Source organism: Scyliorhinus canicula, chromosome 6, assembly GCF_902713615.1.
Source record: "Scyliorhinus canicula chromosome 6, sScyCan1.1, whole genome shotgun sequence".
Taxonomy (NCBI): domain Eukaryota; kingdom Metazoa; phylum Chordata; class Chondrichthyes; order Carcharhiniformes; family Scyliorhinidae; genus Scyliorhinus; species Scyliorhinus canicula.
In genome coordinates, this window is record NC_052151.1 from 119729618 (window position 1) to 119757161 (window position 27544).

Sequence of the window (27544 nt, forward strand, 5' to 3'; positions counted from 1 at the left end):
AAAAGTTTTTGTCAGCTTAAATACACTCTGACCACTGAGATGTTTAAAAAAAACTATTAGACAGTACTGCAAATTACTTTTATTTTTGATTTTGTGTCACAATATTTGATTCTTTAGATATTTAACTTATTCTGCAGTTCAATCCAGGAAATACTGCTTTGTTTGTCATTAATGTTCAAATACATTCAATTTCTCATTTCAGACATCCTCTCAATTTGTCGCAGCTTTTCAACTTCATTTAGAGGCTGGCTATTTGAACAGTTTCAATTTCAAGGTTAGTACATTCAGCATTGCATGTTGCTGCTTTTAAATCTGGTCTATTTTCTTCTGTAAACACTCACAAAAGAGCGAACGCTGCTCCTTCACAAACAATGTGGGAGACATCCAGTTACACAATGGAACAATTCATTAGAGATATGCAGTCACAGGTCCACAAACTAAAGCCAGCATTTCCCAGTTAAGCAACTAAGGCAACTCTTCACTAAAATGGGAATCCTGACCGAATACCAACATCTATCTAAAATGAACTGCCGCACATAATAAATGTACTTCACTGTGCAGGGTGGCCAAATTTCTAATATAATAAAAGACTACATGGATCTTACCACGCCAAGGGATGTCTCAAACTGGCTCTTTGCAGCCAATGAAGTACGTTTGAAGCTTAGTCACTATCTGTGGTGCGGTAAGTTTTCACATAATAAGCTCCCACAAAGGACAATGTGGTTTTTGTGCTGTTGATTTTGGGGTAAACATTGAGGTGGCTCTCTCAGTCTAATCTTCTGCTGATGCGCCATTTCCTGTTTGCCATGAGGGGTACTCACCTGCTCTTCCTTCAAGCAGTATCACAGGATTTTTTCTATCCACCCGAGCAGTCAACTGAGGCTTCAGTTTAACATCTCATCCACAACCAGGACGGCACCTCCAAAAGTGCAGTGCACTCTCAGTGTTCCAGGGTCAGCCTTGATTTTTGCTCAAGGAATAGGACTTGAACCTGGAACCTTGCGACTCGGAGGCGGAAGTGCTACCACAAATGAGCCAGGTTTGACACTCATACAGCAAATTATATACAATTATGTTATCCCTTACACAAGGAAATTGCTGTGAAAAATATAATATATTGTTCATCGTACAAGCTTATGAAGAATGTTTTAGAAAGTTTTATTTCTCAAAGGAAATATTCCTTATATTATTTTAATATCTGCTTCCAAATAAGTCAAAGTGCTCATCAACGATTGGGGATAAGGCCACACCTTTTCTCATCAGGTTGTTTAGTCGTGCGAAAATTATAATTTTGTTGCAAATCCTTAAATATCACAATTGTAGGGGGAGAAAAGCTACTGGAGATGCAATAATACTACAATAAATTCAAGCTCCTAGGCAACTGTGTTATTTAAGAGCACTAGTGTTCCAACACACTAAGTAAACAAATGGCATGATATAGGGTCCCAGTACAATTCCACACCCTCAATCAGTCACGGGAGCAGGAGTACCAGGAAAATGTTTCTTTATGATGAGGGCAGAAAAACTGGGAGATGGAGTTATGTTGAAACAGTCTTGGCCACAAATGAAGAATGGAGAGCAAGTTGCCAACCCGCCTCCACAGCTGCCAAGTGGTCGAGGGAGAAATGAAGAGTAAAATACTTAAATTAGAAATGAATCTATATTTTTAAACAAAATACTAGCATCATCTTGGGTCAGTTGCATTTTCAACTCTAAGCTAGAAAGTAGTCCTGTTCCAGACACTTGAGCACAGTATCCAGGCTGACTCTCCAGTGTAGTACTGAGGGAGTGCTACACTGGGGGGGGGGGGGGGGGGGTGCCATCTCTCAGATGTGATGTTAAACTGAACTCCTTTGTGTTCTCTGCCAGATATAAAACACTGCTGTTTATCAGACCTTGCCATGCAACAGTGACTACACTTCAAAAGCACTTTGAGACTTCCAGAAGTTGTGAAAGACGCAATGTGAATTTAAAGACATTTTTCTATTCCCTTTTTAACATATTGACATATGTAGCATTATCTCCCACTAATGCAGTGCAAGTTATGAATCTATACTTTAATGATTATTTTATACTTTAGTGATTACAATGAAACTATTAGTCCTTCAGTACGGTCATACATTAAACCACATGAGGTGCATCATCTATTGGCAATGTTACGACATCCTGGGCGAGTGCCAAGTCAATTCCAGCCCCACAAGAGGATCCTCACAACACACACAAATAACTGCACATAAACTGCAAAGACCTATCACCAAAAGTATTTATTTGAAAGCAATTTCAAAAGTCTACACTCATCCTTTGCTTTGCCCTCATGGTTCAAGGCAACATCTGAAACTCTTGATAAACTTCCCAACTTGCAAAGATTGCTAGGTATCCAATCATCTATATAAGATGTAACAAGCTATGAGCTTTCAGAGTAAAATTTTCCTTTAGAACTTTATTTCAATACTCCCAACTGTGCCAGCATTTGTAATGCCACTTAGCCTGCAAGCACAGAGGAAAATCCAAACATACCTGAACAGACCTCCTCATAGGTTGGGTTTGGAGTAAATCCACCAGCATATCCAGCCTGAGTGGAATAGATCCCTTTTAGAACCCAGAATTTTCTCTCAGCACCCCAGAAGCAGCCCATGCCTAAATAAAACAAAAAACACAGTGGCAGCATAAGTAAATTGAATGGGGATATAATACACACAATCTAAAAAATTAATCAAGATCAAAGACAAATAAAAATAGCTTCCGTTAGCTCCAGGAAAATATACGAGGAGCCAGGTGGTGCAGTCGACAGTCAGGGTGTGGAATTAGCAGAGGAGACATTTCAAGTTGGAAGGGTCACTGTGTGGAAACCACAGGTTTAAGCCGGGGAAAAGGAATGGGATCTACGGGAAGTGGAGGGAGGCAGGACTGGTGAGGGACTTGTATCTGGAAGGGCAGTTTGCTGGTCTCGATGAGTTGCGGGGGAGGTATAAGTTGCTGAAAGGGAGTAAATTCAGATACATGCAGGCAAGGGAGTTTGCAAGGAAAGAGTGGAGCATGTTTCCCAGGTTGCTGGAGTGTGCCCTATTGGAGTGTTTGCTGCTCCGAATGAGTTGGGAAAGGGTAGGATTGGATTGGATTGGATTGGATTTGTTTATTGTCACGTGTACCGAGGTACAGTGAAAAGTATTTTTCTGCAAGCAGCTCAACAGATCATTCAGTACATGGGAAGAAAAGGAAATTAAACAAAATTCAAGAAAATACATAATAGGGCAACACAAGATATACAATATAACTACATAAGCATTGGATCGGATGAAGCATACAGGGTGTAGAGTTAATGAGGTCAGTCAATAAGAGGGTCATTTAGGAGTCTGGTGACAGTGGGGAAGAAGCTGTTTTTGAGTCTCTTAGTGCGTGTTCTCAGACTTCTGTATCTCCTGCCCGATGGAAGAAGTTGGAAGAGTGAGTAAGCCGGGTGGGAGGGATCCTTGATTATGCTGCCCGCTTTCCCCAGGCAGCGGGAGGTGTAGATGGAGTCCATGGATGGGAGGCAGGTTCGTGTGATGGATTGGGCGGTATTCACGATTCTCTGAAGTTCCTTGCGGTCCTGGGCCGAGCAGTTGCCATACCAGGCTGTGATGCAGCCCAATAGGATGCTTTCTATGGTGCATTTGTAAAAGTTGGTAAGGGTTAATGTGGAAATGCCAAATTTCCTTAGTTTCCTGAGGAAGTATAGGTGCTGTTGTGCTTTCTTGGTGATAGCATCAACGTGAGTGGACCAGGACAGATTTTTGGTGATGTGCACCCCTAGGAATTTGAAACTGCTAACCATCTCCACCTCAGCCCCGTTGATGCTGACAGGGGTGTGTACAGTACTTTGCTTCCTGAAGTCAATGACCAGCTCTTTAGTTTTGCTGGCACTGAGGGAGAGATTGTTGTTGTTACACCACTCCACCAGGTTCTCTATCTCCCTCCTGTATTCTGACTCGTCGTTATTCAAGATCCTATGATCCTATACGACTATGGTCGTATCGTCAGCAAACTTGTGGATGGAGTTGGGACCAAGTTTTGCCATGCAGTCACGTGTGTATAGGGAGTAGAGTAGGGGGCTAAGTTGGGGACATATACAGGTGGTTTGGGGAGCAGCGTAGGGCGCGAATGGTGAGGATCAAGAGATAATAGGAGGAGGAGTTAGGGGAGGGGGAAATAGGCTGGGATCTGTGGTGTGAAGTGAAGCGTGGCGTGAATTCAATCTCATCCTGCACGAGGATGAGCTTGATCCAGTTCAAGGTGGTGCATAGGTTACAGGTGACCCGTCGGAGGATGAGTGGGTTCTTTCAAGGGGTGGCTGATGAATATGAAAATTGTGGGCAAGGACCAGCGAATCATGCGTACATGGGGCTGGATTCTCCGACCCCCCGCCAGGTCGGAGAATCGCCGGGGGGCGGCGTGAATCCCGCTCCCGCCGTCTCCCGAAGTCTCCGGCACCAGAGATTCGGTGGGCCTGGGAATCGCGCCGCGCCTGTCGGCGGGCCCTTCCCCGGCGATTCTCCGGCCCGTGATGGGCCGAAGACCCGCTGCTGTCATGCCGGTCCCGCCGGTGGGAATCAAACCACCTACCTTACCGGCGGGACCAGGCGACGCGAGCGGGTTCCGGGGTCCTGGGGGGGAGCGCGCGGGGCGATCTGGCCCCGGGAGGTGCCCCCATGGTGGCCTGGCCCGTGATCAGGGCCCACCGATCAGCGGGCGGGCCTGTGCCATGGAGGCACACTATTCCTTCCACATTGGCCATAGTCTTCACGATGACGGACGCGGAAGTGACCCCCTCCCCTGTGCACGCGCGGGGATGACATCAGCAACCGCTGACGTTCTGGCGCATGTGCGGACTTTCGCCGGCCGGCGATGTCCCTTCGGCCCCGGCTGGCGTGGCGCCAAAGGCCTTTCTAGCCGGCCGGCGGGGCGCCAACCACTCCGGCGCGGGCCTAGCCCCTCAAGGTTAGGGCGGAGAAGGATCTTGTTGAATTGGAGGTCGGATATGCCGTTGGGGTTGGTGGTCTGGCCCTCCCCCTGAGGTCTAATGGATGAAATGATGATGTGCTAACCTACTGCATCAGCCAGTTCCCAACCACTCATCCGATGCAATAGTGATGCTATTACCCCCTTCCCCTTCCCCATACCCCATGATGAATAGTTCCTCAAACATTGTCATGAACAACTCCCACCCTGTCCTGAAGCCCTCCGCCGACCCCCTCAACTGAAAACAATATTTTCCAGCCAGACCACCACCCCCAACGGCATATCCGACCTCCAATTCAACAAGATCCTTTGCCGGGCAATTAGAGAGGCGAAGGCCATGACATCGGCCCCTTCCTCTCCAGCAATTCCGGCCTTTCCCAAAGATCGCCACCATTGGGTCCGGCCTGACCTTCATCCCCACAATTTTAGATAATGTCCGAAACAATGTACTAGTAATTCTCCAGCTTCTCGCAACCCCAGAACACGTGCGCATGATTCGAAGGGGGAGGGTAAGGGGTAAAAAAAGGGAAAATCTGTACAAACCATAGACTGTTAGGTTGTGGTGCGTGGAGTGTGTGTGTGTATGTTGCTGTTTTTACACATGCTTCAAATAAAATACATTTTTTTAAAAATTAAAATAGCTTATCAGGATCTTTATGGATTAACTGAATTTTATGTATTTCTCCTTAAGTTTTTGTTTTTCCAACATGCAGCCACTTGCCTTTTAAAATTAATTATGAATTCACTTGCATCACTATTACATCTGACACGTGGTTGGAAACTGGGTGATGCAGTGGGCTAGCACATCATCATTTCATCCAGTGGACCTCAGCTTGAATTCAGCCCAAGTGTTATGAGACGTACGCCATTCTATCTTGTCTGAGAAGCCTCAATCCTATAGTTCCTTGAAAACAAAGGTCCATAGGAGAAAGCTGCTACTCAATTCTAATCTCATTTAGCGAAGCTATTGAAGGTGGCAGGTGTGGGGGAAAGGAAATGTCACACTGTAACTGGGACATGAGCGTTTAAGGTTCAGAAGAGAATATGATGCTTTACCATAACCTATCTGGGAGTGCTTGATAATATTGTTGTAGAACTCCTATTCCACTTCCTGCCACTGACATGTATTTTCTGGAATAGAAAACTAAATACCCAAACTGATCAAAAATGGGACAAGTGACCTACAACTTATTAAGGTCCTAACTAACTAGAAAGCTGCAAGAAAACTAATGGGATCATTTTTCAAATCCTTCAAAAACTAAATACTTCTATTGGGTATTTTTTACAAATAGGAAATGATAATATAACAGCAGAAGATTGGACCGAGAAGGTCACCATATCGAGCTCAACCTGTTCAGCCACAAATACACAAGAAGATTTTGTGAATTCTGGGAATCTGAATAAAAACAGGAAATGCTGGAAAATACTCTGCAGATCAGGCAGAATCTGTGGACAAAGAAATAGAGTTAATGCTGCAGATCTCTCGAAAGATGTTGTCTGACCGGAGTGTTGCCAGAATTCTCTATTTTTAATTTCAAGGTGTTTTGGTGCTTTTTGCAAAGTGAGCATTAATTCTAATCCTGCTTTGAGAGCCAATTTCTCTCACCTGCTTATTAAATCAAGACCAATTTATTTTGAATGCTTCAATGAAGTCGGACACTCGTTCTGTTGTGTAGCAGCTGAATCCAGACAGTAGCAGGACTGAACTTTCCTCTCATTTCCCACCCATTTTCAGACAGTCTCGTGACAGCCAGAAGAGGTAAATAGATCAGAGAGGCATATTGCCAATTCTCAGCTTGTAAAAACCACGCTAACATTTTTCCTCTATGGGTTATGTGGGTTGGCAGCTGTGCCTGCTAATTGCAGCCTGCCAAATGCAAATTATCTTTAAATACCCCTTTAAAGTCTATGGTGTATTTCCACCCCCTGGCCACCTGTGGCCTGCTCAAAATGAGCACCAATATGAAAGTCGCGTTGGTGGTTATTAGGCAGTTGCAGGCAGGTGGAACTACAGTTAAAGCCTGTCTTCTGCGAGACGTATGTATGCTCAAACTTTACTGTTGGCATCATTTCTGTCCTTGCTTAATCTTGCTGTTGGATACAGCGTTAATGTGTGGTACGGGAGACCGTGGTGGTTCCATCGGAGATTTCCCTTTACCTTTGAAAGGCACTTCCCAGAGGCATTATAAAACAAAATATGACACCGAGCCAGAAAAAGGTAGATACGGGGTGGGGTTGAGGTCAGGAGAGAGAGAGAGAGAGACCGAGCCCATGCATATGCAGGAGGATGGTGGTGGGGGGGTTACATCCATTCACATTGTGGTCAACGTCTGATTCAGGTGACTGCAGTAACATCCTGGATTGTCCCTGAAATGCTATTTGTGGAGTTGTTATGCCTTTGTACCAGATTCTGCTGAGTGTAGGCTACCATTTTCAAAGTCGGTGGGAGATGACAACCTTCACATCGATCACCCATTTTTAAAAAAATGTCTATTATTGGGATTTTCAATGTTTAACAAACAATTTGCACCAGACAAAATTAATTAAAAAGACACTTATGGGTATCGATGTACGGCAGACACCACAAAACATTAGTCATTACAGTATTGGGAGCAAATAAGTCCGTATTAATTAGGGACAAAATCCCCAACATGTTCCTTCCAGGGATAAATGAGCTGTCTGCACCCAAACAGGATACAGGCAACATTATAGACCTACATCTCTCAAAGCTACAAAACAAAATGACAGAAGAAGAAAACAATACCCTGAGAACCTGGTGCTGAGGGGGACATAGACTAACTCTTACAATGCAATTTCAACTCTTCTCCACATCCAGACTCCGGAACAGGCAGCCATCCTATATCTAAGAGAGGACCAAGCACAACAAAACCTAAACACTCAGCTTAAGGTCTCCCATAGAGGTAGTAAAAAAGAGCCAAAATCAAGCATCCAAACATTGATAACCTCAACTCCCAGCCCCAGATAGGACAAAAGAGATTACGGGACCACCAGCACCAATACCACCCTCAAGAGGACAACAGGATACCATGGGGCTAAGAACGAAAAGGAATATAAACTGGTCCCTGGCGTAGAACAGGGGGGGAAATCCATTCAGGACCAGAGAGCCGACAGAGTGACCCCTAAACTGAGGAAAGCCCTGGGAGGAAGGGAGGGCCAACCCTGCTCCCCCCCCCTCAAACACACAACCAGGACCACTCAAAAGAAGAGAGAATTCGGCCACTCCAAATTTAACATGGGTCGGTATCAGAGTGTACTCCTTGATGCTGTACTCGGTTAAATGCTGCTCTGATATCAAGGGCAGTCACTCTCCCCTCACCTCTGACATTCAGCTCTTTTGACTATGTTTGAACCAAGGCTGTCATGAGGTCAGGAGCTGAGTGGCCCTGGCAGAACCCAAATGGAGTGTCCGTTAGCAGGTAATTGCTGAGTAAGTGCCACTTGATAGCACTGTTTATGACTCCTTCCATCACTCTGCTGAGGAGGGAGAGTAGACAGATAGAGCGGTAATTGGCTGGGTTGGATTTGTCCTGTTTCTTGTGCATGGGCACACCTGGACAATTTTCAATATTGCCGGGTAGGTGGAAGGAGTTGAAGTGGGGCCTTCTCATAGTGACGCAGCTTCTTTTGCCCTGACGATGTTGTGTGCTCCAACGGACAACAGCTGCTAGCGATGATGTTGATTCGTCCGAATGTCTCGCCGCTGCGGTGCAAGTTATCAAAAAACAATTTCAAGAGTTGTGTGGTGTTTTTATGGAGATGTTGGAGTCGCATGAGGAGGTTCTTGGAATGGAGCGAGCACTGTCCTTGGTGGATTGAGGGGACACATTTAATCCCATCTCCGAGGCCTGGGGTTGGTTTTAGCCTTCCGTCCCCATGTCCCGTGTTCTCCTGTTCCAGATATCGGTCGGGAGAGATTGGGGATGGCTGAGCTCGCCGGGTCATACACCTCCCCTTGCTGGAGCCTGGATTGTTGGCCGCCTGGGTTCGGGTGAGACGGCATGCTGGAAACAATGAGATTTTGTGCTTCGATCGTTGGAAACCTTGGAAGTTACTGAAGAGTTCTCACCATCTTTAATCCTGCTTTATCCTTGATTTTTGATTTTGTTGTGCATCAGTGGGGAAGTCTTTATCCTGATAACTGCCTCACATCTCAGTTGTTATCCTGGACTTTGTTCCCTGATAAAGATGTTGTTGTCTGTTGATGTTGTCAATTTATTTGCTTGCAAGGAAGTGAATAATTCGGGTGTGATATCCTACACCGCTGGTTATCCTGATTTAATATATTTATGTCGTGTAAAGATGAATGTTGAATTCATAATTTATGCAAAGTATCCTCCTCCAAATGTATCCTAGTTGGGCGGGGACCGGGGGGGGGGGGGGGGGGGGGGGGGGGAGAAGATAAGCAGAGAAGGAACGGGAGGAGGGGTGGATAGTTTGGTTTGGTAGGATAAGTTCTATCTTCGCTATGTTCAAGGAAGGTCCCCCCCAGCTTTTATTTTTGTTTACTGCCCTTTCCTTCAGACCCAGGCAGGCTGTGTGCTACCCTGGTGAGCACTGGGATTTGTTTGATTCCCCTTTAGGAGGGAGTTGGTTGTTCTACTGATATGGATCTCCCTCCTTCGCTGTTCTAACTGCTGTCAGAGCTTTCGTGAGTGAAGCCGATCCGAGGGGTTAGTTCTAACAGTTCTTTTTCTTCTTCACTCTTTTTCTGACTTTGGGAAGTTTTGAGGCATTGCTTCAACTTCTCTTACAGTGATGGTGTCTGTCAGAGCTGGCTATGGTGGTGTTGGATGGTGGGCCTTCAGCTGGTTACTCAGCTCCTGATCTCATTACAACCTTGGTTAAAAAAGAACAAAAGAGCTGAATGCCAGAGCTGAGGGGAGAGTGACTGCCCTTGACATCAAAGCAGCATTTGACCGAGTACAGCATCAAGCCAGCCTAGCAAAACTGGTATCAATGGGAATCAGGGGGAAATCTCTTCACTGGTTGGAATCATACCCAGCACAAAAGAAGATGCTTGTGGTGGTTGGAAGATAATCATCTCAGCTCCAAGGCATCACTGTAGGATTTCCTCAGGGTAATGTCCTAGGCCCAACCAGCTTCATCAATGACCTCCCTTCCACTACGTCAGAAGTGGGGATGTTTGCGGATGACTGCACAATGCTCAGCCCCATTCGCGACTCCTCAGATAATGAAGCAGTCCATGTCCAAATGCAGCAAGACCTGGATAATATCTAGGCTTGGGCTGACATGCGGCAAGTTACATTTGCACCACACAAGTGCCAGGCAATGACCATCTTCCACAAGAGAGGATCTAACTATCAGCCCTTGACATTCAGTGGCATTACCATGGCTGACTCCCCCACAATCAACATCCTGGGGGTTACCATTGATCAGAAACTGAACTGGACTAGCCATATTAATACTGTGGCTACCAGGGCAGGTCAAAGGCTGGGAATCCTACGGCAAGTAACTCGCCTCCTGACCCAAAAACCTGTCTACCATCTACAAGGCACAAGTCAGGAGTGTAATGGGATACTCTCCACTTGCCTGGATGAGTGCAGCTCCAACAATACTCAAGAAGCTCGACATCATCCAGAACAAAGCAGCTCGTTTGATTGCTCCCCCTTCCACAAACACAATCCTTACACCACCGGCGAACAGTGGCAGCCATGGGTACCATCTACAAGATGCACTGCAGGAACTCACCAAGGTTCCTTAGCCAACACCTTCCAAATCTATAACCACTACCATCTAGAAGGACAAGAACAGTAGATACCTGGGAACCCAGCCACCTGGAAGTTCCTGTCCACGTCACTCACCACCTTGACTTGGAAATATATCGTCATTCCTTCACTGTCGCTGGATCAAAATCCTGGATCTCCCTCCCTAACAACTGTGGGTGTACCTACACATCAGGGATTGCAGCGGTTCAAGAAGGCAGCTCACCACATTCTGAAAGGCAACTAGAGATGGGCAATAAATGCTGACCTAACAGCGACATCCACATCCAGTAAATTCATTTTTAAATCTCTGCATTGATGTCTTTAAGCTAATTGCAGCAATGCGCCATGTGAAGTATGACATTGTAACGCACTGACTGACTTATCCACTCATTGGGAAAATGGCAATAATGTCTTCATAACCAATATAAAAGTCAGGCACAAACTAAATTACTGCAGCTAAGATTAGGTGGCCCCTTTCAATATGTACACATTGCCACTCATCCTGAAGTCCATTTTCACAATTTGAACAGACACTACACATCATAATTCTGATGATGAAGCCAGTGAACAACTGATCGACTGGGCCTCTCCGACAATCACTATCTCCTCCATGATGCCAAGCAACCAGGCACCTTCAACTCACATAGGTAGAGGAAGGACTGCAATTGCGACCTCTGTTTCGCATTCAGGGATGGGGTGAAAGATGTCCACTTCATGCATCACTGCAAATCCTTCCTCACTTCCCACACAACCAACATCAATCAACCTTATCTGCATCGGAATAGAGCTACCTCTGATCATGCCCAAACTTGATCCACTGCAGGAACTTCCATAAAGTCAACTGGGATGGATTCACAACAGAAGTTCAACAGCAGATCACTAGCTTCAATCCTATCTCTAAGAGCTACAGTAGCTTCTACCAGGCTACAAAAGGTGTAGCCAAAAAATACATTCACATCTTCCCGGCTACCTGAAACTAATGAACTCCTTCAACAGTACCAAGTTTCTGTATCCAGAAATTATCACTGAGTTCTTGGAATCTCTGGATATGTCCAGTTCACAAAGGTGATAAGCAACTGTACAGGAGGCTGAATTTCACTCACTCAGCTCAAAAGGCGAGCAATCTGCTCAGAAACCGTGGCTGCTGCAATTGCTCAACATCAGCCTCCCAAATGATCAGCTAATGCTATTGTTTCCAGGCTCTTCCTCAACTCCAAGGTCATCTCAACTCAGGAAGCTGTTTGTCAAGTTCTGAAGGGATGCTCCAAGGCCATTTCATCATTTCCCACACCCCTGCTTTATTTACCCTACACCCGACATTGGCCCAGGCCTGTCCTTCTATAAAGCAAAGAACGCAACAGGAATTTATGGCATTTTTCCTGAAATCCTAAAGTACTATTAGATGTGACTGATTGGCTTCTGTATTTACCAGCACATTCCATCAGTCTGGAAAGAGGCCAAATTCACTGCCATCTTCCAGCTAGGGAAACCTGCTGCTGACCCAGATAGTTATCGGCCCCTATCCTTCCTCTGTACCTCTTACAAACTGAGTGTATCGTCCACTGGTGGAGCCCAACCTCCCTAAGGAGCATGCTGTTTTCAGTACTCATACTTACCTCCCACAGCCAGACTGTATACCAACACATGATCAAGACAGGTGTTGCATACATCAACCTGTCATTAGCATATGACACTCTCTGAAGACATGGTCTTGTGTTGAAAGCTGCCAGTCCTCCAGTGCCAGGCTACAATGTGTGCCCTTTCTTCAATGCTTCGCAATCAAAGATGCAGGATTTCACTCGGAGACCAAACAAGCTCCATAAGAGCCCCGAGTGATGGACTTACCCGATTCTCTGTTTTAGCTACAATATAAGGGCGGCAAGGTAGCACAGTGGTTAGCACTGTTGCTTCATGCCAGGGTCCCAGGTTCGATTCCGGTTTGGGTCACTGTATGTGTGGAGTCTGCACGTTCTCCCCGTGTCTGCGTGGGTTTCCTCCGGGTGCTCCGATTTCCTCCCATAAGACCCGAATGATGTGCTTTTTAGGTGAATTGGACATTCTGGACTCTCCCTCAGTGTACCCGAACAGGCGCCGGAATGTAGCGACTAGGGGCTTTTCACAGTAACATCATGCAGTGTTAATGTAAGCCTACTTGTGACGATAATAAAGATTATAGATTATTATCTAAATGCGACCACCACCTCTTGGAAGTTTGTCAATGAAGATGATCTGACCTTTGCTATCGGGCAACCAACCTCGAGTGTTAGAGCATCATCGTGGCCCAGGCCTTGGAAGTAATGAAGCAATATTTCAACCACTGATTGACCTCTCCCACGCAGTGCCAACTAAGGTCACAGTCAATTAGCAACAAAGCAAATAAGAGCAGGAGTAGACCATTCAACCGCTTGAGTTTGCTCTGTCATTCAACTGTACCATAGCTGATCTTCTAACTCAACTCCATTTTCCAGCATTACTCCCATATCCCTTACATAGATACATAGAAGATGGGTGTAGGAGGAGGCCTTTTGGCCCTTCGAGCCTGCTCCGCCATTCATCACGATCATGGCTGATCATCCAACTCAATAGCCTAATCCTGCTTTCTCCCCATAGCCTTTGCTATATCTAGCCGCTTCTTGAATATATTCAAAGTTTTAGCATCAACTATTGAGTGTAATGAATTCCACAGGCTCACCACTCTTTGTGTGAAGAGGTGTCTCCTTATCTCTGTCTGAAATAGTTTACCCTGAATCTCAGGCTGTGACCCCTGGTTCTGGACACACCTATCATTGGTAAGATCTTCCTGCATCTACCCTGTCTAGTCCTGTTAGAATGTTACAAGTCTTTATGAGATCCCCCTCCCCTTTCTTCTGAACTCCAGCGAGAACAATCCCAACCTAGTCAATCTCTCCTCATATGACAGTCCTGCCATCCCTGGAATCAGTCTGGTAAACCTTCGCTGCACTCCCTCGAGAGCAAGAACATCCTTCCTCAGAGAAGGAGACCAAAACTGCACACAATACTCCAATTGTGGCCTCACCAAGGCCCTGTACAATTGCACCAACACATCCCTGCTTCTATACTCAAAACCGCTTGCAATGAAGGCTGTAGCCATGCTGGCCACGCAAAATGGACACTGAGCCAAACTAAAATGGAAGGCAGCAGGGAAAGCCTGTTTAGTAAGAACAGACAGCCTGCTCTCAACTAATTAGCATTTTGCAAACAGCAAACCAGTTTTCTGGCCAGGTGCAGATCTCCAAGCCAAAGGTGTTAATGGCAAAGCGCTTAACATCCTGATGAGGCGGCCCAGATCCAGGCACACACAATGGCAACATTTCCATCTCAATGTAGCACTTAATTGGTGGAGCAGACAGGATGGCACCAGAGTAACAAATATCGAAACCACCCCCCAACATCGAGGAAAGCCCCGCATTGGAGGATTTCGAAGGTAGCCGTTTGGAAACGTTCCAATCGGTACCGAAAGGTAGAGCCCGCCTAGAAGGGGGCAAGGACATGAGAGAGGGGTATAAAAGCAAATCCCCCACAGAGCCCCGGTCTGTTAAACCCGTGCTCCGGCTCTGACTGACATCTTGCATCCTGACTCCAGCCGTTGAGCACCAGCCGCCGAAACCGTAAGTTCAACGCTCGCTACGCGATCCAAGCCCACTAGACTCCCAAGTACCAGAACGCTTGCTGAAGGCTGCAGTGCCAGACCAGGACGAAGGCCTCGTTCTCTGACCTTGCCTGTTCCTGTTAGATAAGTATTCTGTTGCTTAAGTTTAGTTGTAGCTTAGTCTCTTAGTGTGTGCATGAGTATTTATTATAACTGTATAATAAATATTGATCGTTTGAACTTTACTAATCGGTGTATCGTCTTTATTACTTTGAACTTGACCTTGGAATACTTGTGACGTTGCCTATACGGCAACTGGCGACTCCAGAGCTAAATAATTACATAGAACAGAGCCTAGTAGTGTTAAGCACACGTCGAACTCGGAGGCGTGTTAATACACTCCAATAAACGCGTTTTACGCCCATAGTAAAACGTGCAACATTTAGTGGCGACTCCGCCGGGACCCTGTTGTAAGTGGAAACACCACAGTGTCCAGGACCCTGAAATTTGAATTAGAACTCCAAATTGCAGAGAAAGAAAGAGATCACAAGTATTCAAGGTGTTCAAAATAATAAGCGAAATTCGGAAGTGTGTTTAGTGCATGCGTACTAACAGGGCTGTAAGGTAAAACTGAAAGCTTTTTGTTGCGACAAACTTTCGGTAGTTTTGTGATCGGAAAATAGCGTAAGCCGTACCCTTTTCTCAAAACACCACCCCAGCAACCCCTTGTTCCAAATTATACAAAGAGAGTCAGAGGAAATGGCCATGCAGGCAATGGAACGTCTGATGGATCCAGCAAAGTTTGTGGTCGCAGCGACCAGCAGCAGTAGCAGAGTAGGCCAGTGTCCCACGTGGGAGCTGGAACTCCGCAAATATTTACAAGGAAAGGGATGGCCCCTTTGGAAAGAGTTTTGTGCAAATGAGGAGACAGGTCCCGGAAGTATAGGTCATACTTGGTGGGAGAACCTCTCTCAAATACACAAAAAGAATTTAGGTAAAGCACGCAAGCCGATGGCGATTGTGTCCTGTTTGGCACAGTTGCGAGGCGCAGAGGAGGTCATCAGGACGCTCCGGACAGATTTAGAAGAGAGGAATAGGATGAGTAAGGTCGATGTCAGGGACGTCGAGAAAGAAAACCTGGAATTAAAAGGGAAGTTGGCAGAGAAGGGTAGAGAGGTGGATGATGCCAAGAGGGCTCATCAGTCTTGTCTAGCTCATCTGAACAGTTCCCAGACCCAGTATGAGAAAGCCTATCAGGACGTGCAACGTGCCGTTCTGATAAGACAGGAATCAGAAAAGCAGGTGGAGGCATTGCAGAGGCAATGTTCCGATCTCAAAGCAGCTTTGAGAGCACTCCATGCTGCAACGACCGAACAAAGACAAAGCACAGTTGACCACGCGAAATGCAGGAAACAGATTGCGGAACTGCAATCTCTGCTTTCGGTGCAGAATGGCTTCCAAAGCACCTTTGGAGCTCAGTTAGATGGGGAAAATGCCCCAGATTGGCAGGAATTAAGTGAGACAGCGCAGCGTTATGTTCAGGGAACATGTGCGCCCGCAGCTCAGCAGAAACGACAGGCACCCCAACCCCCCACAGCTCAGACCATAACCGCACCCATGAATCCCGTAACCACACAGAGAAAAGCCGAATCAGAAGGCGCCCCAGACATAACTTACACCACCCCTTTAACAGTAACCCAGCTAAGGGACGCTTGTGAAAAGATCACTCCGTTCCTCCCCACCGCAGACCCCCACCAGTTTTTCGCTAAAGTAAAACAGCAGGCTACCATGTACGGCCTGGATGAGAGAGAGCAGGTTAAGCTCACCGTGCTGAGCTTAGACCAGAGCGTAGTAGCAGCCCTCCCCGACCCACAGAACGTGGCAGGAGGCAGCCTAGAGGAGATGCACACTGCCATTTTAGATGCCATCGGGTACAATAGAGGTGACCCCGTAGAAGGATTGAATAAGTGCAGGCAGAAGAGATCCGAACACCCCACAGCATTCGCAGGAAGGCTGTGGATTCATTTCAGCGCAGTTTTCGGACAGCTAGATAGAGCGCATTTAACCCGCGAAAACATGGTTAAGTGGACGCGCACAATTATCTCACACGCAACAGAAGCAGGACAGAGCGCTTGCAACAGTTACGACCCCTCAGAAGAGGCCCATAACGAAAAATGGGTCCTGAAAAGATTGTCCCGCGCTTGGGAGCAATCGCTTCAGGCAAAAGGAAAAGTTAGATCCCCAGAAGAGGCTCAGGCTGCTGCAGATATCCAAGCAGTCAGAGAGCACCAGAAGCCCGCATGGGTAAATGAAGGCAAGAGCAGCCCACAACAGAAAGGACAGGAATGCTATAACTGTGGACAGTTAGGGCATTGGGCAAAAGAGTGTAATGCACCCCAGCGATCTCAGAGAGGCCAGCAGACAGGCACTCTGAACCGCAACAAGGCAAAACCCATCCACAATGTGATAGTACAGTCAGGACCCACCAATGTGGACGAGACGAACTGACGGTGTTCGGGCTCCCCCACTTGGGTCTGTGACACACTATGGGACTCATCAGGGAGGCCCGTAGTCACAGCAAAAGTCAAAGGGAAGCCCATAGAGTTACTGTGGGACACAGGAGGATCCCGCACCACCATTAACTCCACAACCACGGCACACTCAGACACGTGGCCGACCACCTCCACCATCACACTTAGCGGGTTCACCGGACACTCGCAGCAGGGACATATCACAGCACCCGTAGCGATCCAGCTAGGGAACATTAGCACAAGGCACCCCGTAGTTCTAGTAAATCTTCCCCGGACGGCAGAACACATCCTGGGGATAGATTTTATGAACGCTCATAGCTTGTCGTTCGACCCAGTGAACCAGTGTGTCTGGCGAATGGCGAGATCAGACAGAGCACCAGCCACCCTCACAGTAGGAGACTACGCTAATCGGATTAGCGCAGTGGGAGAGTACTCATTCGACCTGACTACACTCCACACCGACCGACAAATTAAGGCCCTACTAAACAAACACAGGACAGCATTTGCAAGTCACCGTCATGACTGTGGCAGAATGACTGGACAAGTTCATGTTACCGGACAGGACCCCCGACCGCAAAAGCAATATAGATTTCCCCTCGAGGCAGAGGTGGAAATAGAAAAGGTTATAGTTAGCTTGTTGGACCAAGGTGTACTGAGAACGGTAGCCTCCACCAACAATGCCCCTATTTGGCCAGTGAGGAAGCCCGATGGATCATGGCGTCTGACCATCGATTATCGGGAACTCAACAAAGTAACCCCCGCAGTAGCCCCAACGGTAGCTACTAGTCCCGAGACCATGCTCAAGCAGGGTCTCAACGCCAAGTACTTCACGGTATTGGACATCAGTAACGGATTCTGGTCAATACCATTGGCAAAAGCGTGCCAATACAAATTCGCATTCACTTTTAAAACTCAGCAGTACACGTGGACATGCCTCCCACAAGGATTCCACAATTCACCCTCCATTTTCCACCGACAGCTGGCAAGTGGATTAGAAAAATTTTCCCGACCCGAATGTCTGGTACAGTATGTAGACGACCTACTACTGCAGACAGACACAAAGGCAGAGCACATTTCGCTTCTGGCCGAACTCCTGGAACTCTTGACTGAAATTGGCTGTAAAGTTAACCCGAAAAAGGCCCAAATATTGGAAAGTAAAGTGATGTATTTGGGATCAGTCATCACGCACGGCAAACGCGAGATCGAATTCAAAAGAATTGATTCGATCATCAAATTGCCCCTTCCCCAGAATGTTTCAGCCCTCCGGTCGTTTTTAGGACTGGTTGGCTATTGTCGGAACCACATCGACGGATTCGCGACAAAAGCCGCCCCACTTTCAGACCTCCTTAAGAAAGGAGCCCCCTGGGAATGGCTTCCGCAGCATACAGGCGCTGTGGAAGAGTTGAAACGAGCCCTTAGTGCAGCACCCGCGCTGCTAGTCCCCGACCAACTTTCCCCGTACGCAATCGAGGTAGCTAGCACAGATCTGACCCTCTCGGCCGTGTTGCTTCAGGAACGGCACGAGCAGCTAAGACCAGTGGCTTATGCCTCCCGACTGCTAGACCCAGTAGAACAAGGATTTTCAGCCTGTGAGAGGCACCTCCTTGCTGTCTTCTGGGCAGTACAGTACTTTTCATACATAACCGGACTAAACCCCATCACCATTCTAACCGAACACACACCCACACAGCTACTACTAGACGGTCGACTGAAGGACGGTTCAGTTAGCCAGATTAGGGCAGCTAGGTGGACCCTACTTTTACAAGGACGGGACATTACTGTAAAACGGACACGCACACACACATATTTAGCAGACAACCTCCAATACCCCGGACAGCCCCATGACTGTGAAATTGTAGCTCCCCTGCATAACACAGGACCCTTTTTAGCCAAAACACCCCCCAGGAAGATAGGGAACCCGAAACAAAGCCCCCAGCCCACAGACACGTGTGGACCCTTGAGGATTTATGTAGACGGTTCCTCCACAGTTTTAAATGGTGAGCGTATCACAGGATGCGGCATCTATGTAGAGGACGCGCAGGGGCGCGCTCTCGAAGAGATAGCTCTTAAGTTACCAGGTCACTTAGGCGCGCAGGCAGCAGAGCTAGCAGCCATAGCGTACATAGTGGACCACCCCGATTCTTTCCCCAGCCCAGCAGACATATATTCAGACAGCTTATATGTCTGCAATAGCCTAACAGATTTTCTGCCCCTGTGGAGGACAAGAGGTTTTGTCTCCGCAGACGGAAAACCCCTTCCATCAGCCCCCTTACTCCAGCATATCCTAGAGAAAGCGAAGGACAGGACCTTCGGCATAATAAAAGTTCGCAGCCACCATAGGTCATCACCCCCTGGGAATGTAAAGGCCGACGCATTGGCTAAGGCAGGTTCCAGGAGAGGACGCTTATGGACCCCCCCAGCTAGCGCACCAGCTAGCGCCCCTGTGAGCGCAGTCCAAGTCTCACAGACTGATATTAAAGATCTCGTGGCAGCACAGAAACAGGACGGAGACCTCAGGGAGGTTTTCAAGGGAAACTTTGTGCCTGCGTACGAGCACTTTAAACACGCACTGACCACACATGAGGGTGTGATCATTAAGGACCAACTTTATGTGGTCCCACAGCAGGACAGGAATCAGATGATTGCCTTGTTCCATGACGGACACGGGCATCAGGGAATTGATGCAACAACGAGGCACCTCAGGCAACTCTGTTGGTGGCCTAATCTCAGGACTGATGTCACACATTACATAGAGAATTGCCTGATTTGTGCTCAGAATAACCCGGAGAGGTATTCTAAGAAAGCACAACTTCGGCATACTCGCCCAGTTAACGGCCCTTGGACAAACCTCCAGATCGATTTTATAGGTCCATTGCCCCCTTGTAGGAATGGCTATAAATACGTTCTGGTGGTGATAGATACCTTTACCAAATGGGTAGAGGCATTTCCCTCACGAACAAACACAGCTAAGACAGCTGCAAAGATCCTGACCCACCACATCTTCACGAGATGGGGTTTACCCCGAAGTATCGATTCGGACCAGGGATCTCACTTTACAGGACGGGTCATGAGGAACGTCCTGACAATATTCGGTATCAAACAAAACTTCCATATTGCGTATCATCCACAGTCCAGCGGGATTGTGGAGCGCATGAATCGGACCCTAAAAACTACCCTTAGGAAAATGGTTCAAGAGAATAATTCCACATGGGATTCAGTGCTCCCCTTTGCACTCATGTTCATAAGGAACACTGTCTCCACATCTACAGGATACACACCACATACACTCATGACCGGACGCCCTATGAAAGGTACAGAATTCCTTTTAGGACTGGACATGACAAGCCCCGAAGTGACGGCCCTCACACATGAAAAGGCAGTTAAAGATCTAGTTGAGACTGTGAGGTCTGCACAGCTCGCAGCCGCAGTCCAGCTAGGGAAACGCCGACAGCAACGTACTGCCTGTTTCAATAAGACCGTCCACACCACAGAATTCCAGGTTGGGCAACAGGTAATGTTATCTGTTTATAACCCCAGCAGTTTTTTGGCTCCAAAATATTCCGGTCCCTACTCAATTTCGGACAAAATTAGCCCCTCCGTTTACAGGATCAAATATCCTAATGGGAAGACCGCGTGGTTCCATATAAACCAGTTGAAGGCATATGGAACACAGGCCAACCATGCTCACCATGTCCTGCTGGATGCAGCAGAACACTTCACCCCGCCCACCAGAGACACTTTTCCACCATCCCCCTCACAGACCAGTTCATCCACGGACTCGCCCACGACTCCGCCCACAGACCACTACAGACCACGCCCCGACACGCCCACAAGCTGCCACAGCAGAGACAGTAGGACTGACACTGACTCTGAAGACAGCGACAGCACACAGCCATACAGCCCACACTGCACCAACTACGACCCCGACTCCAGTGACCCCATGGAAGTCACCTACCTCAAATATCCAGAACCACCACCCGACCCCGACTACCCCGACAACACACTCGACACTACACAATGGCACAGGGACAATTCCTACAGACTTGTCCGCAATGACGAGAGTGACCCCCGGTCACACAATTCCAAAATAGCATGCCTGATCCACACAAGGGTGTGGGATCCGGGAGAGCAGGACGACGCAATGTCTGACTCCCGACACGGCAACCCCTTTGTGACCCTGTTCACAGAGGCAGAGGAAAAGTGAGGTGTCCAGATGATGTAAGATAGGAATCGTTTGAGGGAAACGATGTCCTTTCTGATGGAACCTGCACGTATGTTTGTCTTCGTTTTATGTTTGTTTGTTTTCAGGAATGTAAATGTTTCAGTTGGAGGATGGACATCTTCTTTTCAGCTGAAAAGATTGTGACCACCTCACATACACGTTAGCTTGTCCGCAGATACCTTTGAGAACTTCGGTTTGATTGGAGATCTTTTCCAAAGTTGTAAGGCCACACGCCAAATAGTTTATCTGCAGATATTTCTGAGAACTTCAGTTGTATCCTCTGGTGAACCGACACGGTTCACGACTTGTTCCCTGTTTTCAGAACGGAGCATCTTGGCTCCATTGTTTTTAGGTGCCCCTCTATTCGGCGAAATAGAGGCTGCAAGTATGGTAAACACATTCGTACCCGTTTTTTCCAGGTGACTCAGGCAGTGGACAAACGGCACTGAGGACCCGCCCTGTCTGAGAACCAACCCTTGGTCAGCCAAGCTCGGGTATGGCACAGCACGCCCTACCCGGGGATCCCATCCAACTCGTACCCGTAGCGGCCCATACGCAACTCATTCGGATGTTTGTTTCCAAGTTTGTTTTCATTTTACGTTAGGTAGCCCTTCGGCCGCCATCCCACATGCTATTTACATCCGGGAACATTCGGATGGTAAATCAGCAAAGCCTGCGAGACGGCTCGCAGAAGGAAGGATTGTTAGGTGTATGCTGGTCTTTAAATTCGCTTTTTGAAAAAAAAAAATGAGGGGAGTCACAGGGTGTGACTTAGCCAGTCATTTTAAAGGGTCAATTGGGTTTTGAAAGACAGATGCACTAACAAGTAAAGGTCTTAAACTGTGTATTGACAGATACTGTGCTTGATCCCAAAGGTTTCAAAGGACGAGACAGAGGTCGAAGCCAGGATTGTCAATACCGGAGGAAGAAGGAAGAGAAAGAAGAAGAACAGCAAATGATGGAAGCCCACTTATTACTGTTTAATGTCATATGTATATGTGTGGAAACAAGACACAACCCCCACCGTAAATGTTAGTACAGCAAACCCCCAGTGCTCAGCTCTGATCAGCGAGGTTCAGACCTGGTGTACTAAATTCATGACGTGGTACTCCATGTCCTATATAATCGAATCACTGTTGGTGATCGCGATCCTCATCATACTAGTGCAGACCCTCAGGTTGAGGAAATGGAAGAGGAGAGCCTCTCGTTCCAACACCTCACCCATCTATAGAGTTCAATCCCCCATCTTCGGATTCCACCAAACCCCTCAACCCCTCACTGATTACAACACTCTGTAAATAAAAATTCAGCCATGTATTATATTGTTCCATACTCGACTGCCGAGTTGGGAAGTGTGATGTTGTGGTGTGAATGGTTAAGATTTTAGAGTGATGAAATGTTAAGTTAAGGTTAAGGTTAATAGTGATAGGTAGAGGTTCCCAGTTGTAGTAATGCATGTCCCTTTTGACATAGGGCCAAGTAGAAATGTTAGTTAAAATTTTTTTCTTCTTCCCATAGTTTAGGAACAGAGTAGAACAGGAACTGGCAGGAGGTCAGAGAACACAAGGAAGGCAAAGTACATAGGTGATCCTTCACAATAGTATGATTGTGAGGATCACAAGGAGGGAATGTAGCCATGCTGGCCACGCAAAATGGACACTGAGCCAAACTAAAATGGAAGGCAGCAGGGAAAGCCTGTTTAGTAAGAACAGACAGCCTGCTCTCAACTAATTAGCATTTTGCAAACAGCAAACCAGTTTTCTGGCCAGGTGCAGATCTCCAAGCCAAAGGTGTTAATGGCAAAGCGCTTAACATCCTGATGAGGCGGCCCAGATCCAGGCACACACAATGGCAACATTTCCATCTCAATGTAGCACTTAATTGGTGGAGCAGACAGGATGGCACCAGAGTAACAAATATCGAAACCACCCCCCAACATCGAGGAAAGCCCCGCATTGGAGGATTTCGAAGGTAGCCGTTTGGAAACGTTCTAATCGGTACCGAAAGGTAGAGCCCGCCTAGAAGGGGGCAAGGACATGAGAGAGGGGTATAAAAGCAAATCCCCCACAGAGCCCCGGTCTGTTAAACCCGTGCTCCGGCTCTGACTGACATCTTGCATCCTGACTCCAGCCGTTGAGCACCAGCCGCCGAAACCGTAAGTTCAACGCTCGCTACGCGATCCAAGCCCACTAGACTCCCAAGTACCAGAACGCTTGCTGAAGGCTGCAGTGCCAGACCAGGACGAAGGCCTCGTTCTCTGACCTTGCCTGTTCCTGTTAGATAAGTATTCTGTTTGCTTAAGTTTAGTTGTAGCTTAGTCTCTTAGTGTGTGCATGAGTATTTATTATAACTGTATAATAAATATTGATCGTTTGAACTTTACTAATCGGTGTATCGTCTTTATTACTTTGAACTTGACCTTGGAATACTTGTGACGTTGCCTATACGGCAACTGGCGACTCCAGAGCTAAATAATTACATAGAACAGAGCCTAGTAGTGTTAAGCACACGTCGAACTCGGAGGCGTGTTAATACACTCCAATAAACGCGTTTTACGCCCATAGTAAAACGTGCAACAAGGCCAACATACCATTAGCCTTCTTGATCTTATGGACTGAACTGATCTTTCTACAGATCTTCTCTACAGTTGGAGCACTAGAAATGTATAATTTACCCACTGTCTATGTTTATGTATTTTCATTATGTATCTTCATGTATTTAGCCAATGTTCTATGTTTTTATGTATGGAGCGATTTGCCTGGACTGTACACAGAACAATACTTTTCAATGTACCTTGGTACATGTGACAATAAATCTAAATCTAATCTAAAGTGGGTTGAGGGGATACATAAGAGCCCTTCTGGTTATTTCCTTTGTTCCCATTTCTTTTACTTTATTATTTTTGGTCCATGGACCCATAATCGAAATGTGCCTTTAAGCAGAGGACACAAGCTGAAGCAGCCTGCTTGTCAGGACATTGTGTTCCTAGGTTTTGTATTTTGGAGAGGAGAAACAGATTCATTGGTGCCGAGTGAATCTTAGGAACCAGTTTGGGAGAAAGTCAGATCGATTGCCTGCCTGTGGGTTGCCCAGGGACAGTGTTCTGCCTGACAACAGTCAGGGATTTGTTCCTGCGTGATGCTTCAGAGAGAGCTGTGCAGAAGTGATTAGACCTTGAAAGGAAAGGGAGCTGTCTCTCTCTCTCTCTCTCCCGGTGCTGAAGTAAAGATCTGCTTTATTTGTCTAAAACCAGTGACTGCGTAGCACATATTTACTATAAACTTGAAATGATCTTGAACCAACAGAGAAGGTAGGCAGATAAAACCATCTCAAGCCTGGAAGGAACAAGTGTTGAAACAAAAGCTTGAACTCCAGACGGATATTAACTGGAAGCCATCCTAGTGCAAAGATCATTTATCATTTTTTTTTCAAAGGACATTTTATTCCAAATATAAACAATAATAACAAAACCATATTCCAACAAAACAGAGTTAACAGTTTCTACATTTTTCCCCTTTTAATTCTTCCCCCCCCCATTCTCCTCCTGCGACGAAATATAGTCATGAACTGCCTCCACCGTACCTCAAGCCCTCTTCTGACCCCCTTAAGGCAAACTTAATCCTTTCGAACTGGAGAAAGTCACACAGGTCTCCCAGCCAGGCCGCAACACCCAATGTCATATCAGACTTCCATATCAAAAGAATCCGTCGGCGAGCAATCAGAGAGGTTCCCATACAGTGGTATCAACACCGATATTTGGTCCAATTTAAAGTGCCTCCTCAGATTATTCCAAATGCACAGCTGTTAGCACTGTTGCTTCACAGCGCCAGGGTCCCGGGTTCAATTCCCACTTGGATCACTGTCTGTCTGTGCGGAGTCTGCATGTTCTCCCTGTGTCTGTGTGGGTTTCCTCCGGGTGCTCCAGTTTCCTCCCACAAGTTCTGAAAAACGTGCTGTTCGGTGAATTGGACCTTCTGAATTCTCCCTCTGTGTACCCGAACAGGCACCGGAGTGTGGCGACGAGGGGATTTTCACAGTGACTTCATTGCAATGTTAATGTAAGCCTACTTGTGACACTAATAAAGATTATTATAAAAAGATTATCTTAATAGTCGACTCCATCATCGGACTCCCTGCATCCGTCCTCAGGGCTAATGGCAACAGGTCCATCACCAGGACCCTCAAACTTGAGCTCCTAAAGGACACTTCCTCCAACCTGACCTACCCCACCCTCTCCACCAACATCCTTTTGAGAGAGAGAGAGATTTGTCAATTTAATTATATTACTTTTAAATAATAAAAGGTTATTTGTGTTTAAGTTTTACAAACTTGGTTACTGCAATCTATTCGGCTCTGCCAAGGTGCTCAGATATTTAAATTTCACATGTATTAGCACTCCAGGTCAGGTGGACCTGGAATTGACCGTACACTAGCCCAGGGGATGGTGACAAAAGGATACCAACAGAGTTTATTTTACCATTCATTATGTGCAGCAATAGCAGAGATAGAGATGCACAGATTGTTCAACTGAGACACAGAGAGAGAGCGAGAGAATGAATCTCCCAGCCTCTTGGCATGTGAACTCTGAAACAAGGCAAGCATCTGTCAAGGCTTCTAGGCTTCAAGGGATCTAGGATTCAGCAGGAAAATTTGAAAGTGTCATTTTGGATGGATTTAGCAGGGTGTTGGCGAGACCACGGCCTTTATTTAATTGCACCTAGTCCCAAAAGTAAGCTCCCACCTGAATCTCGCCATTCCTCACTCCCTCACCATCTGATTCGCCCGACCCATGCCTCAACTGCATGCTGCAAAAAGGGGGAGCAGCTTTTAAACCCTCCCTCACCACAAACTCCCAGTTAACAAACGAGGATGGCAGCTCGCAGGCCTGCTCCTCGCTTTGGGAATGTGGATCTGATCAGGCTCCTCGACGCTCTGGATGAGAAGCGGGGCACCTTGTTCCCCCAAGAGGGCTGGAGAATCAGCAGCAGGGTCAGCAATGCTGCCTCGGAGACAGTGGCAGCTGCAGTGAGTGTGGACAGCATGACCAGGAGGACCAGCATCCAATGTCGGATGAAGATGAACGACCTCTAAAGTTACTACCTCTTTCCTCACATCAGTTCCACCTACCAGCACTCAAATTTCCAAACCCTCCCTCCTCACCTCTCCATACCCCCAATCAACTAGCTGACACCCTCGCATCCTCCCAACATCCGATCTTCAAGCTTGTTCCTCAGAACCCCAGGCACCCACCAGCACACCTCTTCACGTCTAGGTGCCGTGCCCATACATGCCACCAACTCTTAATACCCTCTCTTTGTCCCGGTAGGAGACAATAGCCCATAAGCAGAGAAAAATGGCGAAGACGAGGGAAGCAGTCCCAGATATTCCAGTCCTCACCCTTTATAAGGAATCGGCCCTGGAGATTGCGGCATTGCCCAAGGAGAGAACAGTGACTGATAGCGAGGTCAGCCTCCGCCAGAGAGGGGAGGATGCACTGTCCCTTCATCCAGATGACCTGTCTAAAGTGAGTTGTTGATGTCACACAAAATGATCCTTCCCTCTTACTGACCACATGTCCATTCTCTCGTAGGATCACCATCTGATTGAGGCCAGGCCATCCGGAGTTACTGTCCTCACCCCCCCCCCGTTACCTGTGGAAGGAGAGCTTCGCAGAGAACACCGGCGATGCGTCACAGCTATCAACCACTTCTTCCATCAGTGCAGAGACACACGCCTCGGTAGGCACACACTCTGGTGCGCAACACACAGCTGCTGATGGACGTCAGGTGAAGGTAGGAACATCCAAGGAAGACATCAGTCTGAGGTCTGCTGTCTCCCAGGACACAGCTGGATCCAAGCCAGATGTTGAGCCTCTGGACAAGATTCTCCCACAGTCGATGCTGATTTTATGCAAAAATTCAACAATTACTTGCCAAAGTTTAAATGAAAGAAGTTCTTGCTGATTTATCTTGGTGCTGGACAGCCAACATCTGAAACAACCATGGAGTAGAAACATAGGAGCAGGAGCAGGCCATTTACCCAGCAAACCTGTTCTGCCATTCCATGAGGTCAAGTCCGATCTGCAACCTAACTCCAGATACTCGCCTTATCCTATATCCCTTTGTATCTTTGGATAACAAAAGTCTATCAGATTTTAAAATTTGAATTAATCAAGTATTGAGTGCTGCTTGTGAAAGTTCCAAACTTGTACTTTCCTTTGTATGTAAAAGTATTTCTTAGTTTCACTCCTGATAGGTCGGACTGCATCGCAGTATTTTGCTTTAACTCTCAGAATGTAACCCTTGAAGCACAGGTATCCTTCTGGTAAATTAATGCTGCACTCCCATCAAGGCCAGCATATCCGTCCTAAGGTGTAATGGCCAAAACTGCTCACAGTACTCTAGGTGTGGTCTAATTGGTGTTTTATACAATGAAA

The 27544-nt window shown here is 47.0% G+C and overlaps 1 protein-coding gene and 1 long non-coding RNA gene across 5 annotated transcripts in view; one reads left to right on the top strand and one right to left on the bottom strand.

The window, feature by feature from the left end:
• The window catches only part of LOC119967455, a 39111-nt gene extending 11822 nt beyond the window's left edge, over window positions 1-27289 (top strand). Inside the window, exons 2-3 of the long non-coding RNA XR_005460988.1 lie at window positions 203-274; window positions 26699-27289. This is a non-coding gene — a long non-coding RNA (uncharacterized LOC119967455). The remainder of the gene's footprint in view (window positions 1-202; window positions 275-26698) is intronic.
• msra (methionine sulfoxide reductase A) overlaps window positions 1-27544 on the bottom strand; it is a 492501-nt gene that overhangs the window by 252332 nt on the left and 212625 nt on the right. For all 4 annotated transcript variants that reach the window (XM_038800009.1, XM_038800012.1, XM_038800013.1 and 1 more), the window contains one exon: window positions 2518-2637. In XM_038800009.1, coding sequence (XP_038655937.1) covers window positions 2518-2637 — 120 coding nt within the window. The remainder of the gene's footprint in view (window positions 1-2517; window positions 2638-27544) is intronic.